The sequence below is a fragment of the Eupeodes corollae genome, chromosome 3 (assembly GCF_945859685.1).
Source record: "Eupeodes corollae chromosome 3, idEupCoro1.1, whole genome shotgun sequence".
In the NCBI taxonomy this organism is placed as follows: Eukaryota; Metazoa; Arthropoda; class Insecta; order Diptera; family Syrphidae; genus Eupeodes; species Eupeodes corollae.
The window spans coordinates 24,726,663-24,746,451 of record NC_079149.1 but is presented as its reverse complement, the minus strand read 5'-3'; the positions used below and the strand labels follow the sequence as shown (position 1 = coordinate 24,746,451).

Below are 19,789 nucleotides of genomic sequence, written 5' to 3'. Positions count from 1 at the left end.
CCTTCGAAGCCATCAGAGGATTTCGACAAGGTGATGCGTTGTCCCTTCAATATTGTTCTTGAAAGAGTGGTGGGCAACACCAACGCAAATACAAGTGGCACCATCTTGCGGAAATTCACACAATATCTTGGATATGCAGATGCCATCGACATTATGGGAAGAACCAAACAAACAGTGACGGGTGCCTTCTTTAATATGAAGAGAAGAAAATGGGTTTTGACATTAACGAGGACAAAACGAAGTATTTACTGTCGTCAAATAGAGTTGATACACACCGTAGACTTGGTCAAAATGTGACCATCGACAGGTATAACTTCGAGGTGGTAAACGACTTTTTTTATCTGGGTACTGCTGTTGATTCTGCAAATGACATCAGCGCGGAGATCAAACATAATGAGCATCGAAGCTCCAGCCCATAAGGTATTCAACGCCAAGCCTGAGGGAACAAGAAGCGGAGACATGCCTCATCTCCGTTAGAGTGATCAAATTGAGGCCGACGCACGTCAACTTGGTATTCGAAACTGGAGGCAGCAAGCTAGAGATCGAATAAGCTGGTGAAAGTTATTACTTGAGGCCCAGGAGCACAATGCGATGTAGTGCCAACTAAAGTAAAGTAAAGTAAATTTTTCAAATTTCAAATAGTAATAATGAACAAATTTGATTTATTATCTGTTAGTTGACCAATTAAGTTAAATTTAAAAAAGGAATGAAAAGAATATTAATTTTTTATGATTTTAAATCATACTTATTAAATTAAACGGTGTTCAGGAAACAACAATTCGACTGTTAACAGTCAAACATTTCATCTTCAAATGTCCCATAGCAAGGAAATAAAAATAGATACAATTTATCTTCTCTGAAAACTTGTAGCAACCATATAATTCACAGTAGCTCTATGTAGCTCATATTATATGGATTCTCCATTTATTTGAGAAAATATGCGTCAAGACAAGGTGTAATGGTCATCTTCTGATGAGCCCAACCATTACATTGGGGCGAAACGCATATTTGAACACCATACTGGTTTATTTTTATATTCATTTTTCATGATTTTAAATCATATTTATTGAAAACATTTGGCTAGGAGATTGGGCATGTTCAAGTGTGAAAATGTAATTTAAAGTAATCCTTGATACTGATGTGAATATACAGATTTCATCGGTTTTACCTAATTCGGTATAGCGACAATAACTCTATCTTTTAGTTTAATATTTTCTCTTTTCCAACATTCACATTTTTAATAGTCTGCATTTTAATTTTGTTATCCTACAGTTTAAAATGAATTTTGTGTTTTGAACTGCAACCGCGTAGCAAAATAAAAAAAAAGTAGATTTATCAAAAAAGCATTAGAATCCATTAAAATAGTCATACACGACAGAGACAAAGATCCAAATGGACCCAGTGGAGAAACTGAGGTGGATCGAGTTTTGGCTTGATCGATCCAATTGGATCAACGAACTGGAGCCAACGTTGTCGATGAACGGCTGATTTTTGATATCACAATTTCGATACATATGCATTTCATTTGTCATGTGTAAAAATAACAGACATTTTCTATAATAGCTACCAAAATCGACTTGTCGAAAAAATTGTAATAAGTGACAGCAGCATAGAGGAAATATATTATTCCAAACGAATTGTTTTGTTTTGCAAAATTGATTGTCATTTTTGACAGGTCACAAAAATTCCATAAGTTTTTTTTTAAGCCCAATCCCACATTTTGCTTTTGTTCACCACTCACATGTATTCACCGATAAAAAACAAATTGAGGGTGTTTCAGGTAGCACGGGTACCCTTCGGGACTCTAGATAATATATTTCCTTTATAGGCTCTACTCTGTAATGCGTTTTGGAAGACAATCCGATTCGAATCTGGTATTCGATTCGTTTATGCATTCGTACTCTGTAAAATGTTCGAATCGAACAAAACAAACATCTAGTACTTTTTCTATTTATAGAACAGATTTGACGAGTCTGGATTCTGGAAGTATTTGAAATGGGATGTGTCAAAGCAAAAATACAAAAACATAATCAAACCAAATCACAAACAAGACGAAAGACGAGTAATTTGAAATTTAAATTTAAAGAGAAATATAAAATTCAATAAAAAGTTAATAACATGGATTCGGTTGCGCTGTAGATGGATGAAGGAAACAGTGAAGAACTAGTTGAACCTAGAACAACAGGCGATAAATCAAAACTATGTGTAAACATAAGGGTTTAGTTATTTTTCTTTTTTAACCATTGCTTTTGTTAAGTTTAAGTACACATGAATTCCACCATAATTTCAAATTGCTTTTGTTTGGAATTCATATTTTTCGCTGATGATTCTCTGTAATGAATTTTATTTGCTTACATTGTGAATAAAATTATAATTTCTTCACTTACATTTTATGTATTTCACACAACTTAACACAATTTACCTTTTGTGTCCCTTAAAAACGACCCTCGAACTGCAATCCGTTACTTCTATTGGTGTAGAAACAACATTTCCGTTTTCGAACGCTAGTGATATTCGGAAACCCATTACTAGGACGAAAAATCCTAATGCTGATTTGTCATTCCCTGAGTACTAGATTTCTTATCCGCATAAGAAATAGAGAGCATTACAGAGTAGGGCCCCAAGATGTAAACGACAAATACCTACAACTGGGCAATAAGTCAGTTTTAACTTTTGAATAATTTCTGTAACGAATTATCCACTCTTCCGTTCCAAAAATCACCACGTTTCTTGTATAATTCTACTGTATTTCAACCATTCCGCATCCCAGACCAAAACAATAACAAACTCATACCCTTTTTTGTATACTTTCTAAATTTTTCTAACCACAAGAACCGAACCACCCCCAATCTCGAATAAACAAAAAATCAGCTGCGAAGAAAGCTTCTTTGCAGAAAAGAACTTAATACTTTTATGCCTAATAAATTCTTCAAACTAAAAGCCGTTAGTTCATTCTTACCACAGCTTAGTTGAACTTGAGGTCTAATTGGATTTGCGAATTGAAAAGAAAATTTTGTTTTGACCAAAGTGCAGACCCGATACACAGTACCGGAAACGCCTTCGTGCCTTGCTTATCGTAGTCTCGCTGTAGTATTTGAAATTTTTCTTTTATTTTTTCTTTTAGAAGCAACTTGTTTCTTTTTTTTTGTCTATGGAATTCTTTGGGATTTAAGTGATAAAGAGAATTAAAAACGACATAGTCGAAGTGATTAGGAGCTTAAAGCCGGAATTTATTATAATCACAAGCCGGATAGAATTTATTCAGTTATAATTTTGTGGTGATATATGAAATATGTGCCTTAAATAAAATATGAATTTAAATTATTATGAAGTCCGTTTTATTGTTTAATAATGGGGTATAAATGTAACGGACAAATAAAAGGAAAATAAATAAAGAAATATTTGAAAATAAAAAAAAAATAGTGTAAAATGGAAATCAATGGGAATTATAAGCCTCCCGCTGCCGCCGCCGCCACCGTCACCGCTGCTGCTACCGCTTAAGGTTTTTTGTTATGTGTAATATTTTACCTTGTAATAACTTGTTTAACGTGTAAACAAAATTTCAACGAAAAAAATTAAAAGTGATATCATATAATAAAAAGAAAGTACCTATATTTAGAAAAGAAAACGACACGGTGTCAAGCCTTTTCGAAAATGATGCGGTCTGAAGAAAAACAAGTTAATGTTAGTCATATATAAAAATATAGCTATAAAGTTGGCAAAATGTAAGACCCAAAGCCAACAACTAATTTAATATGAAAAAATGTTTTTGGATTCAGTTTTCAATAGTGGTATCAATTGCGGATTAAAGATTAAAATATTTTCGAAAATTTGTCTCTTCATTTTGGAATATTTAATAAAACTTATCAACAGCCACAATTTAAATAAAAAGGATAGCATGAAATCAGCTCTTAATTTAAGGTAAAAATATTATGTTTGTGTCTATTTTATGAATTACTTGAATCTGTAATCTTTTTTCTAAAAACTTGACTCATTAAAGACTTGTATTTGTATATTTCAAAAACCTATGTACCTGAATAAAATGCTTACTCTCATCTAACATTTCAAAGCATACTTTTAGGCATTATAGTTTTTAACTTCTTGCCCTTAAACTGTAAAAATTGTCTACGAAGTATTAAGATAGAAATTGGAAATAGCAACAATTTAAAAACAACAATTTTTTATTCAAATAATTGAACCAACATTTTTCTATAACAATTTCAAATGCTGCACCAATTTGTCAATCTTCTCCCCATGATCTGGTCCAATGCCCAAGACAGTAGCTGTTCCTGGTTCGAGTTGTGTTCGTCCAGCATCTTTAACAATTTCCGCAACTAAATTAACTTTATTTGCTTCATCACGAATTCGTAGAATCTCTTCCAATGAATCTACTTTCAACACGATTTTAGGTTGACCCCATGTACACCACGATTCCAATGCTCTGGCATTGATTTTCTGTGAACGTTGATAACATAGAATGGAAGCATGTGAACATTGAGCGGCTGTTTTGCCCTTGGACATCTTGAGGTCAGCTCGAACAAGAAGAGCTAATTTGTTTTGGCTCCTTGTTAAGTTGGAAAGAAGACGGAAGAATTTCGTCAGCATTATTATATTGAATGAAATGTTTTTCTTTTTCGTTTCACTTGATGTTTTTATATTTTTCAGTTTGTTCTTTTGTGTATTTAAGCATACACTCTTTGAATTCCTTTACTTTGTCTTGGCAACTGCGCCAATCTCCTGTTTCGGCAATGCACTCCTGTTGGGGAAGAAAATCTTTCATTATTCAATCTTCTTCCATTGAAAAACTATGGACAACTTTTGCACCTGCACTTTGTAATGTAATTCAATGCAACCGGTCTTTTTGAGCATCAATTCAACAGGATCTTCAATATCTGACATTATTTAAAAACTAGTGTTTTCATTAAATTAAAATCTCAATCTTTTTAAAAATCTGAGAAAAACACTAATTTAACCCAAAATATATCCAACAGCAGCTGACAGAGTGACAGCTAAATCGAGTTCTAGTCTAGTTGTCAAAAAATCTATGTGACATATTTAGGGTGGATGCACAAATAATAGTCCTATGCTTTGTTTGCACTGAAAATTACAACTGAATATAGAAATCTTTAATTATTATTCTAATCCATTTGAATGTAAGTTGTTTTAAGTTGAAGCTTTTACATAGAAAAGCTACATGTAGGTGACTTGCGTGCTAAGTGATGTTTCAGTCATGTTTCATAGAAGAAGAGTTATTTATGCGTTTTATTTTTGAAAAATTGTAGGTTTTTTGTGATTAATATGAAGCACGTGGGGTTTCCAACTTGCATTCATTTGAATCATAAAAGTTAGGTATACAATTTTCATGTCATGTATAGTCTTGTTTATTGCTTTGTTAATATAAACTTGAAATAAGATTGAAAACTATGAACAATCAATTTTGTAACTGTTCCATGTGAAAATGAATAAACTATAACATAAATTGGTAGTCAAATGTATAATTCATATTTTAAATAAGAAATTTGGAATTTTTGCATGATCGATAGCTCGAGCTATATTGTTTGATGATTTAGATTTGTTAACAAGAATTTTGGGCAGACATTTTAGATCTGTCAAATTTTGAAGAGTGGGCATAAAATTCTCTCAGCGATAAGAAAACTGCCGAAAAAGTATGAATTTTCTGTCAATTTTATTTATTTTTTATTTTATTTTATTTATTTAATTCGATATGGCTATACACATTAAGATATAATATGTTATAAACTAGTGGTAACCTATTAAGTTTAACAATGAAAGCAATGAAATAAAAAAAGAAATAAGAGAAAAGAAAGATAAAGTTGTAGGCAAAAATTATACAATATTTATAATAAAATGTAATGATTGCTTGGAAATAAAAGGAGAAAATGAGAGAAAGAAGAGATAGAAAGAAAGCAGGAAGAGGTAGAGAAGAAGAGGAAAAAAGAAGCTATAACAGTTTAGACAAGAGAGGGAAGAAAAAAAATAAGATACTGATAAAAATTGACGTAATTGGGATTTAAAATTTGTAATGTTGTTTATTCTCTTGATATGGCGAGGCAAAGAATTCCACTTACGTGAAGCATTAATACAAAATTTTGCGCTCAGATGTTAGGATTGCATATCAGGGTTGAATCAACTGGTCAGACTTAACTGAAGAAGCCCTTCTTATTCTCTCAAAAAGGTAGGGTGGTTGGTGTGTAAGCAGGACATCGGAAAACAATGATAAGTTACGAAACTGAACACTTGTTCTCTAGTGGCATGTGAAGTAAACTATTTGAAAAATGAGATACTCTGTCGTATAAATGTATCTGATGATGCTGTTGAAAATGACGTTAAGCTTTACCTTTGCATGCCAAAATTGGAAGAATTAAACTTTTTGCTAGCATTGGACGCGTCTTCATAGGTTTATAAGCCTGGGAGACCCCAAGCATGCGTAATACTCCGTATGATTTTCCAATTAAAGCGTCAATATGCTTATCCCATGTCAAATTACGAGTAAAAATGACTCCAAGATTCCGAGCAGAGGCCACATATTCAATAGTTGCATTGTTTAAAATAATTTGTGGGAAGTATGACAAATCCAGAACTCTTTTAGATATAACTAAACCCTTAAATTAAGATCGATTTAATGTCAGTTCATTAAACAGTGCCTAACCTGATAGTTTTTCAAGGTCCTCATTTAAGCGGTAAGCACCATCTTCAATAAGACCAAGATCGCAGCCGAGATACATGTGTACATCGTCAGCATACATATGTAGTGTGCAATGTGAATTACGGAGGGAATGTCGTTTACATATAAAGAAAAAGTAATGGTCCCAGAATAGATCCTTGTGGAACTCCACTAGTGGTTGGAAGAAAGTCAGACAACCCGTTACCTACTTCAACTGCTTGCATTCTTCCGGATAAATAGGAAGAAATAAGTTTTACTGCATCAGAGGAGATGTTATAATGCTGGCGAAGTTTATTTGGGAGTTTGCTGTGAACCACAGTATCAAATGCCTTCGAAAAATCAAGGAGGACTAAAAAATTAACTTTATCGCCATCCAATGCTTGACGGAAGTCCTCTATGACATCAAGCAGAGCCGTAACACAGCTATGCTTCTCTCGAAAGCCACTCTGTTTTGGAGTTAAAAGATTGTTCTTTTTAAGGAACTCACCTATTTGATTTTTCAGGATCCTTTCAAAAACTTTTGAAAGAAAAGCTAAAATGGAAATTGGCCTATATTCGCTACACTTAGCATTTTTGGGTATAGGTATAACTTTTGCCAATTTCCAGTCAGAAGGAAACTCTCCAGTAGTAAGGATAGTATTGAAGATATGAGTGATATACGGTAACACAACTTTTGTTTAACTTTTTTACTCAGCTCGAAGCAAATCACACAAATTGTTTTTTTCCTAATGCGAAGCAAATCCAACGTACGAGGCTAATAAAAGTTAATTTACTCATCTGGGCAACGATTGTTGACAATTGATAAAGGTTGGGAACGGTTCTTTTGGTATCTCTTGATTCGTGTGCTTTTTTTCAGGACTAATTGCACAATTTTATTTCAAAATTTGATACGTGGTGAAGACATTCTAACTTTAAAATCTTGGTAAGTGACATTTTCCGTAAAAAAAACACAGAAAATTCTCACATATACTTTTCAAAGTGATGAAATGAAATAAATATTTGGCTTACTCACGTTTTCAATAAAAAAAAGGACGTGTTTTCTTTAATGTTTGTATTATTTTTATGTTTTTTAAATTATCCCCGTGTTACTTGACATTTCACTTTAACACATTTTATTGAAAAAGAATCCACTTTCTATCATTTTCCTCAATTAGTTTATCATTACAGAGCTTTCCAATTAGGTATTTTATTTTGATATTATAAAAACAGTATTCTTTAAGAGAAAGAAATTAATATTTATTCCATTGCGTGAAGATGAGTGTACGTCAATTAAATCTGTACAAATAACATATCAGCTAAATAGCCCTTAAAGCTACCATGACACATTGGGATGTGTTCTCGATGCGTAAATTGGTTTAAGTTCGGTTCAGTTTTAGTAAAGATGTAGTTTTAACTTTTTTTTAATGTGAAGACTGTATAACGGCGACGAAGAACTGAATTACGCTGTCAGGCAGGATGATCCATTCAACATAGACGACGAAATCCAACAATCCCGTCCTCCCGACTTAGACGAAGTAAAGATTGCCATATCTAAGCTGAAGTCTAATAAAGCCGCTGTAGCGGATGGCTTGAATGCCGAGATCTTTAAAGCAGCTGGAGATAAGTTGGTTAGGAGCATGCACCAACTTATCCGTAAGATATGGTCGGAAAAAAGCATGCCTGATGAATGAAACCTCAGTATTGTTTGCCCGATCCTGAAAAAAGGAGACCCTCTAAACTGCACCAACTATAGAGGAATAAGTCTATTTAACATCGCGTATAAAATCTTCTCGGCCGTAATATGTGAACGTCTAAGGCCCAACGTCAACAACCTGAAAGGTCCTTATCAGTGTGGTTTTAGACCAGGAAAGTCCACAGTTGATCAAATATTCACATTACGGCAGATCCTGGAAAAAACCCAAGAACACCAAATCGACACCCACCATCTTTTTATCGATTTCAAGGCCGCATATAACAGCATATACAGGGACAAGCTGTATAGATCCATGTCTAGTTTTGGCATCCCTGCCAAACTCGTCCGTTTGTGCAGGATGACCATGGAGAATTCACGCTGCTCCATAAAGGTTGGAAACAACTTAACAGAACCTTTCAATGTCAAAAAAGGTTTTAGACAAGGTGATGCGCTGTCATGTGATTTTTTTAACATCGTGCGTCAACACTAGAGGCACTATCTTTCAAAAGTCTGTCCAATTACTGGCATATGCTGATGACATTGACATAATCGGAAGAACTCATCGTGATGTCAATGAGGCTTTTGTGAGTATTGAGGCGGACCAACGTCACCATCGACAGACGTAGACTTCGTCTACCTAGGCTCCGCTGTAAACGCAGAAAACAACACCAGCGCTCAGATCAAACGCAGAATAACTCTTGCTCACCGCTGTTTCTTTGGACTAAGAAACCAATTGAGTGGTAAAGTCCTCTCTCGAGGGACCAAAGTGTTGCTATATAAGACCCTTATCATCCCCGTCCTGCTATACGGTGCAGAAGCATGGACTATGACAAAAGTGGATGAAAGCACCTTGGATCGCTTCGAGAGAAAAGTTCTTCGTGTGATCTATGGTCCCGTATGCATCGAAGGGGAGTGGAGGAGAAGATGGAACGACGAGCTGTACGGGCTGTATAGCGACGTAGACTTAGCCAGAAGGGTAAAAGTCCAACTACTAAGATGGCTGGGTCACGTAGAGCGCATGGAAACCAATGCTCCGGCCCGGAAAGTCTTCGAATCTAAACCCACAGGACAGCGCAGTAGAGAAAGACCGCGAATCAGGTGGGGCGCATAAGTGGAAGGTGACCTCACCCAACTTGGAGCGCGAAACTGGAGACATCTAGCTAGGGACCGAGCTATATGGAGAAGTTTGTTGGGGCCCTAGTTCACACAGGACTGTAGCGCCCCTTAAGTAAGTAAGTAAGTAAGTAATGTCAAGATGACGGTTTTTAAAGTGACAGCTGTCAAGATAGAAATGGAGGTAAATGAAACATCTAATTGCAAAACACAATTGCACGAAGATATGAATAAGTTATGAGAATATGATGCTTTAGTTAAAAAGGAATATATTACTTAAATTAGGAAAAAGATATTTAGTTCATCCAATTCTCACTATTTTATGATGAATAACAGGCAGTCAATTGAAAAACTCTGGCTTAGAAAAATTTTGCGAAAAATTAAATATGTGCCCTAGTTTCTTATGAATAAATATGTTTTATTTTTTCTTTAATTACCTAAGGTATCGTGCAAAATTCATTGCCTTTGTATAAGGTTTTAAAAATCATGAAGTTTAATTTAAAACAAAGAAAACCGTTACTTACGTATTCACATTTAAGCAACATGTAGTACAGGACTAAGGCTTTCTTTTGAATAAATACGTCCTCCGTTATTAATGTTACATGAAATTATTCCTTATTTAAATATGTAAATATGCATTTACTTAACAAATAATATCGTGATTCAAAATATTGCATTTTCCGGTGACCTTCTTCGATAAGCATTAAACAATCATGCAGTATATTTGTTCCTAATTTTTAAAGACGAAACAAAGGTGGTGGTCCTCAGCCACCTTCTTGCAACAGTTTATTTTATTTTTTGTTATATGTATGATTTCCTATAAGCCTAAAATTCTTTAGACAAAAACGAAAACTTTAATTGAACTCAAAAGTAATAAACTAGAAACTTAAACATGCATATTACATTGCAACATGCAGAAGTGTTTTCATTAAAACAGGGTGGTTCAAAAATGTTGGCTGGGTTTTAATCACGATGGAAGCATTCAGATAAATTTGTATTCGCAATCTAGTCTCGTCTCAAAGTATGAAAAGTATTAGGTTCTTTGTGCCCAGACTTCAATTTTAGTCTAAGGTAAGCACTATTTTCCTATATTCAGTCCAACTAAACTTAGAGCTCTGTCATGAACTAAACACGATCCTTATCAAATACTATAATGGGTTAATACCCTACATAACTTTTAGATTATTTATAGTTGATTTTTGTTTGTTTTGCATCACCATAGAAAATGAAGTTGATAAAATTCTAGCACGATTTAAATTCAACATGCATAATAATCATCCAATCTAACCCAAAAACGAAATTGAAAAACATTAATCAAAATATTGCCTGATTTCTTGATGGGGTTGTTTTTCTTTCTTCTTATTATGAAGTATTATTTTCACCATTTGAATTCCTTTGTTGGGTTTTGCTATGCAAATCTCAAGTTTTTTTTAGGGCATTGGATGTGTTATCAAATTTAAGGTAATTTATTATTGACAATTTCTTTAGACTCAATAAATAGGCTCATGTTTTTCTGTTGAAAGCAAACGTGATGACATTCTATTTAAAATGAAACATGACATTTTAGTACATTGACAGGTGTGCTGGTGGCGCTGGTGATTTCCCCTCTTCTTAATTTTACTATAATAAATTGCTTGATGGCTGCCTAGATGTCGCTTCGGCCATTCCCTCTCTTGAGAGTGCTATAGATTATGGTAATAATTATTGATTAATCTATCCAAGGTTAACGCCTGACGTTATTTAGATTCTATATTAACTTCTTTTCCATTTTATTTGATCAAAGAAAATATTTTTGTTTTAAATATTAATAAGTAATGACCACGACCTTGGCCTTGACTAATAAAATCCATACTCAATAACATTTTTAGAGATTCATGTAGTGTATTCATGATTTCTATTTCTAATAACTATGATTATTTCGGTACTTGAAATTTTGGACCTTAGTACACATTTTCTCTTGTTTAAATATAGAAAAAAAATGACGTTATTAATAAGTACTTTTATTTATATTTTTGAATCGAGTGACGAGAAGTAGGTGAGTGTAATAAAACTAATTACTATCAAAAATAAAAATTGTGCACAGATTAACTATTATTAATCATTCTGTATAAAAAAGAAATTAACTGATGGATTAGGACTTTCCTGTTAGCTGCTGGAATATGTTTTTCCTTCCTTTGGTATCCCTACAAGCTACAATAGCCATAACCCTCAAGAATTTCTATTAACAGGTTGATTTTTTTCCTTCTGTGCTGAAATTATTAGTTGTTATGTAAATTAAAGCGAACACGAACATTTTTCGAAAGCACCTACATACTCGTTTATATACATACCTCCTTTACCTAATTTAAGGAGTATATTTAATTTTTCGAGAGTTGGTCGTGTTAGTTTACTTATTATAACCAACAACGTATTATAAACCAATAGCCAGGCAAAAATACGTTGCTGATTTAAGACTTGTTGTAATTCTAAATCTGTTCGTAGTTAAGTAAGAGAAGTTGAATATTTCAAGAGGTTTAACGAAATTAGGCTTGTTTTCAAATTGGGATGACTGACAGGTCGCAAATGTTGCAGAAATAGATGGAGTTGGGCTAAGGAAAAAATGTAGGTCAATTTTTCACTATATTAATATTGATTACCAACCTTTCATCAACTAAGCATTGATTATAGCGATTATGAGAATTGTAAATGAGGAGATTTTAGGACGCTTTTATCATTCAAGGAGTTTTTTGTTTATTAGAAATGTTCCAAAACCTTTAAATTTCTAATTTTCTTTAAAAAGTAAAAATTCTTAATGCATATTCATTTCTTGTGAGTGCGGTATTTTGTTTTAATATTTAGCGGCTACGAGTTACCCCAAGCTCAACAAAATGAAATTAGAGGTTCTGAACCTTTGAAATTATTTCAAAAATGACATCTGATGCAGGCAAGTTTGAGAAGTGACTTCGCAATATAGTAAGCTAACAAAATGCAAGTCGTCGCTTTGAGCGTTAGTTTCTTTGGCCTGGGGGTGATTAGTAACCCCAGTGTGGCCGTTACAGCTGTGCAATACAAATATGCTTTTTTTAAATCGACTTTGAACTAAACAACCAAAACTCTGAGAAATTTTGAATAACTCTCCAACTGACACGATAAAATTAGCTAAAAGTCTTAAAATATCCACAAAATATGATCAATTGGTTTTTTAATCGTGGGTTAATGAGTGACACTGTCTAGACGGTATGTGGCTTGTATGGGGTGTAGCGGCTTAAGATAATTTGTGAAAGAAAAAAAAGTCTTCAGTGAAACGAATGTAGAGAAAAGAAGTCTAAAAATCTCCACATATGATTTCAGTGAAAATTAATTATTTTGTGAAAGCGTTTGTTAGTATTGCGACTGAAAATTTTTTTTTTCCTGTTAATGGCGATGACATTTTTGTTGTGACAGCTATTTAGCTATCACTTCTGTCTCATCGGACACAGATCGAATTATTTTTGATTTTCAGGATTTGACAAATTGCTCCATATTTTGAGTTGACAAACGCTCCATATTTCTAAAACTATGCCAACATTTGAAGCCGTTCGTCAACAACCTGATAGGTCCATATCAGTGTGGCTTCAGACCAGGAAAGTCGACCATCGACCAAATATTCACATTACAGCAGTTCTTGGAAAAAACCCAGGAACTTCAAAACTATACATACCATCTCCTTATCGATTTTAAAGAGCATCTCTGTCAAACTTATCCGTTTATGCAGAATGACTATGGAGAACGCTGCTCTATCAATGTCGGAAAAGACGTCACCAATTCATTTGATGTCAAAAAAAGTTTTAGACAAGGCGATGCACTGTTATGCAACCATCTGTAAGACGCTCAACATACCGGTTTTAATTTATTGCACTTAGGCTTAGACCCAGTCAAAGTAAGATGAAAACGTCTGAGGATGCTTCGAGAAAAAAATTCTTTGAGTGATTTTTGGTCCCGCCTGTATAGATGAAGAGTGGAGATGAAGATACTACGACAAACTTTACGGGTTGTACAGCTACACTGACCTGGCTAAAAGAATAAAGGTCCAACGACTTAAATGGCTACGTCCTGTAGAGCGAATGGACTTCAACACTCCAGACCTTTAGTTCCCCAAATCCAATCCCAAAGGACGACTGCAACTTCTATGAAGAAGACGTTTAGGAATTTCTAAAAAAGTCAACATTTGGTTTACCCCCAATATCCCGTTTATGGTCATAATCTAGAGTTCAAATCATTTTGGTGTGAATTAAATAAAAAATACAAAATGATTTGAAAACTTTATAAGAAGAATGACGTCTTTGGCATGTGGTAACATTTCGAAAAAGTATAATTGACAATGGGTAGGTCCAGACTACATAAGGGACTTGAAAGTAAGGCAAATTTCTAGTACCTAATTGGCTAGCCGGAAAACAAAAATTACCTTCGAGTTAACGCAACTTTATTGGAAAGCTGACCTAACTATCAGGTCAAGTCTGCCTATGTCAAAATGACAGTTAATCATGTTTTTTTCATTCAACTTAAAGTTGAACTTCATTACTCTAGGATTTATTTATGTATTTTCTGAGCAATTGTATTAAGGGGCCTATTATGTAAGACAACTAAGAACAAAGTTGAGTTGTAATCTGGCAATCACTATTACCGATCACAACTAGTTGACTGTCACAAGTCAACCAGTAGTCAACTAAAAAATGGTTGACTTTTTAAGTGTGTTCGGGGTATTATGTAAGCCAGTTGAGTTGTCTCTCAGTTGTGATTGTTGTCAAAATTCAGCAACTGATATTTACTAGTTGTGTAGTGCATTTGTGTGTACAAAAAAATAACGGTAGGCATCAACAGTTCATTGAAAACCATTGCTTTACACAGCTGATTTTGACACAAAACAAGCACATAAAAGTAGGCAACGTATTTGGTCTACTCAACTGAAAAAAGTTGTCTTACATAATACGATTTTTTTTGCAGTTGTATTCAAATTGAGTTGTCTTGATTACAACTCAACTAAGTTGAGTTGTGATCCATAATAGGCCCTTAAAGGTTATGTCTGAAAGCGGTCCCTTATAAAATTGGAAAAGAAGTAAGTAATATATGTATCTTTACAATAGAAAATACAATTGCGGATGGACTTGCACGTACAGCAATTGAAAATAAATGGGTTTCCCTTACACTATGAACTCCCTACCACAAATCTGAGCTTATTGACTTTATTTGATAATATTATAATGTATAATAGGAAATGCAACAAACCTGCAACAAAATGTTCGAGCTTTGCCTTATGGTTTTTCTTTTAACGTTATTAGAATTTTGCCAGGAATGTCAAAAAATTGCTCGTAAATCAAACAAATGTTCATACACTGCTCTTTTCTCTAACAAAATGGAAATAACGGTTCTTTTGAAATGTAAATTGTGTACTGTAATGATATTGAGAGATCTAGGCTCAGTATGTCGGGGTGTATTGTTGTTTTCAATTGTTTTTATTTTAATTTTCTGAAGTTTATTTTGAAAATGGAGGCTTCTCATAAAAAAATACCTCTTAAAATAAGAAAACTGATTTCTAAACTAAGAAACGACGGAAAAAGTTATGCTGAGATATCGTCAACTATCGGTAGACCACGGTCTACTGTTCAATATGTATTCAAAACTTTTTGAAAAATAAAAGCTTTGACGTGGCTCCTGGAAGAGTTCGGAAAAAAATATTAGACGCTCATGGAACGAAAAATTGAAAGAATAGTAAAGGCTGATCCCAAGTTAAGTGCTCCCAAAATAGCTGCTGACATTCAAGCAAATGATGGAATATCGCTTATCCCTCAAACTGTTCGGAACTTTCTCCATTCAAAGGGATAAAATGATCGCACGCTACAAAAAAACCTACATATATATCAAAAGCAAACGTTTCAAAGCGCTTGAACTATGCGAATGCATACGTTTCGGAACCAGATGATTTTTGGAAAAATGTGTTATTCCTTGACGAGAGCAAGTTTAATCTCTTTGCGTTGGACGGTCGCAGATTTGTGTGGAGGGAACCAAACACAGCATTAGATGTGAAGAATTTGCAATCAACGTTGAAACATGGAGGTGGAAATGTTATGGTATGGGGAGCTATGGGGTATAATGATGTGGGAAATTTAGTTTTTATAGAAACAACAATGGATAAAAACAAATATTTAAAAATTTTAAAAGAAAATTTGAAAGCCATGGCTTTAAAAATTGGCCTAAAAGACGACTATTTACTTGTGCAAGACAACGATCCTAAACATTCATCAAGGATAGTAAAGGAGTGGCTTCTCTTTATTGTTAAATCGCTATTGCCTCATGCACCCCAGACCTTAACCCCATTGAGCATCTTTGGGATTATTTAGGAAGAAAGGTCTGAAAATCAAAAATAAGTAATAAAAACCAGCTAAAAGCCGGTATATTGGAAGAATGGAACAAAATGTCGCCGGAAGTCACTTCAAAACTAGTTCTCTCTATGAAGAATCGCCTTCAGTTATAAAAGCGAAAGGTTAACTACTAAAACTAACATATATATACATAATTAAGTTTTGTATCACTGTACGTGCAATTTTTTGACCTTTGATTCCCTACTTTGCCTAATTTTTTCATGAAAATCTGCTTTTCTTTAAATACCTTAGCTATTATTTTGAAGAATTACCTGTACGAACAACTTTTTGATATAGTGTATGTTGTCTAAACCTGCCCGGTGTTTTTTTTTACAAGAATTAAAGTTACTCGACTTTCGGATTAGAACGTAAAGCTAAATAAAAGACATCACAGTGATAAATTGATGATGAATATTTTATTTCCTTATAAAATGTAAGACAATATCATTCAATTTCCCACCTGGAACACATTTTTAACCACTTTTCTTGGGAGAAAATTGACGTCACTGAAATATGAAATATCGCGACCGGAAAACTTCTGAATTAGAAAAAAATATGTTTTGTAGTAATTCATGATATTTATTCCCCACGCCACCAGTCGACGCCGCCAAAAAAGATCATAAGCAATACTTGCAACAGAAATATTTTGTATTGATCATACATGACGACGATGCACTCATCTTTATGACATTAGGTATGCTTCCACTCTCACCAAATTTCTTTGCAATTTTACCGATTGGTTGAGTAAAGTTAACAATTCAAATGACACCTGACAATTGAGGTGTCAAATGTCAGCGCTACTAAATTAAAACCGCTCAAAATTTTTCAGGTCACTTATGGGAATTTATCAGTGTTGTCAAATCCCAGCCCTTTTTTCATTTTCCTCAAGTTAACCAGATCAAGCACAACAAACTTGAATTCAAATTTTAACAACTAAAGTGACACTATTTTCAACCGATAAAATGTCTTTAACAATAACAAAATAAAAAACAAAAACAAATGTATTTGTATACAAATTACCAAAAACAGGTTACACTTACTAAGAAAATGAACTTTCAAAAGTAATTTTATAAAAGCTAATATTTTTTTTGACATAGAGGCATAAGCCCACAATAATTTTCAATACCTTCGTTAATATTTTGCTAAGCGCAACTTTTCCTATGAAACAATTTATTGGATTCTAAGTTTATTGAATATTTGTAGTTTTTGTTTGTATTATCAGCCTAAGCTTTGTTAGGTTCTTGAGTGTTGATAATTATTCATTCAAGACTTCCATTCAATAATTTGTTTTCCTAGAAAAGTTTCGATGTTTTTATTTAAAATATAAATGTATTTAAGACATGCTTAGGAAAATCGAAATAAGAAAGGGCACAAAAGGTACCAGTTCCGCCGCCGCCGGTCGTTTTGTTTTATTATTTTCTCACAAACAATTTATGTCAGTCCCTATTTGATTAGCTTTTATACCTAAGCCGTATAATAAACATAAATAATTCTCTATAGCTTTATTATATCTTCGTCGTCGTAAGAGTCTCAAGACACATTCTTTACCACTAGTGCTACTAGTGGGTACACGATAAAAAGGTTTGTAACCCGAAACGCGTCCGCGCGCACCATTTAGCCTTTCTTAATATTATAAATCAATTTAAATACGTTACAAAACAAACCTTTGCCTTTGAACCCCTAATCAAGTTTATGTTGTAAAAGTTGAAGAAGAAAAAACTCAAGAATTTTTGTAAGTGGTTATTCGCATGACTGACCAAATGTTTGGTTTGTTAGTTTTGGCGCCCGCAAAAAGAAAATAACACCAGTCACGCGTTTGTTTACCTACCACAAGGTGTAAATGCATTCCATGCAATAAAATTTGCGTGCCATTGTAATAATATGATTACCTCACTTCACTTTAAAATGAGTAAAATGCATGCCTCATATAAGCTAGTTTTGTTTTGCCCGATATGGTATAAGAAATAAGGTGTGGTCCATGTATGGAGGAGGAACTTCTTGGACTTAGACAGTGACGGAGGCGAGGCAACGCCACGGCGTCTATAAGGCTGAAAAATGTCACGCTTCTGTTCGAGTTTTCAGATAATTAGTGCGGGCTTGTTAACATATAGTACAATATACAATCACGTGAGAGATGTAAGTTTCATGTAGTGTCCTTAGCTATAGGCTAGGTATTTACAAAAAAGGAACCAACAATTTGTGGTTTTTAGGTTAAGGACATGGCGATTGGAAGAAGTCCAGCTCAAATTCTTGTTTTCTTAGGAGCTTAAGGAGCTTTCATTTTAAAATAAGAGGTTCTTTTATTTCTTATTTATTAAATATATGTTAATAAAGTAAGAACTCAAACAATGGTTTGATAAGGTTGATTAAGATTGTATGCTCTGTTTTGAAAAAATGTATGCATACAAATAAATATAGATAAGTGATGAAAAACATGTTCTTTAAAATATTTAAAGATAATTATATTGAATCTTTATTTTAGTTAGATTTTAAAATATAAATAATTCAAGTTACATAGCAAACTATTATAAACGAACAAAACAAGAATATTTCATTTTCAATTTTAATAACTTCACTAAAATTAAATATATTAACAAAGTCCCGTTAATGAATTTAATATTTTAATTTTACCTCCAGGGAAAGCTTTTGTTAAAATGTCAGCAATCATTTTATCTGAAGAAATAGTTTTAAGGTTGATTTTATTATTAACTATAGTATATCTAATAAAATGATGACGAACATCTATATGTTTAGTTCGCTGATGATAGTTTTCATTAATTGCCAGTTGAACCGCTCCATGATTATCACAAATAATATTTGTTGCTTCCATTTGTTTATTAAAAATTTCTTGTTCCAATTCTTTGATCCATAAAGATTCTTGGACAGCTGAGCCTATCGCTTGTTATTTGCTTTTTCGATCCCCAGGAAATAGCGCCGTTTTGTTTTAAAAATATATATCCGCTCACAGATTTTCTTTCATCTTGATCATTTGCAAAATCAGTATCGCAATAGCCTTTTACTTTGGAATCTTCAAATTCATTATTCTTGTAAGTACATTTTTAGTCCGTTCTTCCCTTTAAGTATCTCAGAATTCTTTTTGCTGCTAACCAGTGTTCATGCCTAGGAAAGCTGCTCAAATTATTGACTGCATAGCATATAATCTGACCGCTTTAACTGAACTGCAAATAAAAAACTCCCTATAAGGTTTTGATACGAAAATTTTGTCTTCTCAAATTTATCTTTATCTTTCAACGGACACTGTTCTTTTGAGAATTCAACATTCAGATCCATTGAAGAAGAAATTGAATTACAATTTGTCATTCCAAATTTATCTAACAATTTTGAAATATATTGTTTTTGATTTATTGAAATTTGTTTACTATAATCGTACTAAATATGTAATGCCAAAAATGATTTTGCTTATTGAAGTTCCTTCATTTTAAAATTTTTTTTCATATGATTTCCAAAGAATTTCGTATATTTTCGTTTGTCCAAAAAATTAACAAATCATGTCAATATACCGTTAAAAGCATTTCTTTTGGATCGTTATTTAAATTGTATATTCTTACACTGGTCTGTTTTCAATTTATTTAACCCAAATTCTGATAAAATTGATTGAGTTTGATGTTTCACATTTTAGCCGATTGTTTAAGACCATAAATAGGTTCATTCAATTTTAAAACCTTTCCTTTTGGAACACTCATACCGTCAGGTGTACCTAAATATATTTCATCATTAAGATCCTCTTGTAAAAACGCTGTGGTGGCATCTAAATGTTCAATTTAAATTAAATTTCAAAGCTTGAGCTAATTTGGCCCTTCCGATTCTGCCCAAAATTGTAGGCCCCTTAAATTCCTGACAACAATACTCGCACACAGGAATGGTTGAGAGTTGTAAGTCACTACGCCCTGGTTCCCAACGGACTGTTGCGCCACCCAATTT

The 19,789-nt window shown here is 33.5% G+C and overlaps 3 protein-coding genes across 7 annotated transcripts in view; 1 reads left to right on the top strand and 2 right to left on the bottom strand.

The window, feature by feature from the left end:
• The first annotated feature begins 2,974 nt into the window (after nt 1-2,974).
• The window catches only part of LOC129951915 (glycine receptor subunit alpha-2-like), a 35,797-nt gene continuing 18,982 nt past the window's right edge, over nt 2,975-19,789 (top strand). For all 5 annotated transcript variants that reach the window (XM_056064279.1, XM_056064277.1, XM_056064278.1 and 2 more), the window contains exon 1: nt 2,975-3,921. In XM_056064279.1, the coding sequence (XP_055920254.1) occupies nt 3,764-3,921 (158 nt within the window). In that variant the 5' untranslated portion in view covers nt 2,975-3,763. The remainder of the gene's footprint in view (nt 3,922-19,789) is intronic.
• Nucleotides 4,164-4,605, bottom strand: LOC129951916 (peptidyl-tRNA hydrolase 2, mitochondrial). Its single transcript, XM_056064280.1, has one exon. It carries the CDS (start codon nt 4,603-4,605, stop codon nt 4,210-4,212), a length of 396 nt encoding a protein of 131 aa, XP_055920255.1. The 3' UTR covers nt 4,164-4,209.
• LOC129951917 (cytochrome c oxidase assembly factor 4 homolog, mitochondrial) lies at nt 4,640-4,899 on the bottom strand. The gene is made up of 2 exons (XM_056064281.1): nt 4,825-4,899; nt 4,640-4,756 (listed from the first exon to the last, which is right to left on the bottom strand). The coding sequence occupies exons 1-2, from the start codon at nt 4,897-4,899 to the stop codon at nt 4,640-4,642; spliced, it is 192 nt and encodes a 63-aa protein (XP_055920256.1).

Excerpts from the sequence above, each read along its gene's own strand:
- LOC129951917 (XM_056064281.1), bottom strand. The coding sequence starts at position 4,899 with ATGTCAGATATTGAAGATCCTGTTGAATTGATGCTCAAAAAGACCGGT. Across the intron at positions 4,757-4,824 it reads AATTACATTACAAAGTGCAG|GAGTGCATTGCCGAAACAGG; the intron begins GTGCAAAAGTTG and ends CTTCCCCAACAG.
- LOC129951916 (XM_056064280.1), bottom strand. The coding sequence starts at position 4,605 with ATGCTGACGAAATTCTTCCGTCTTCTTTCCAACTTAACAAGGAGCCAA.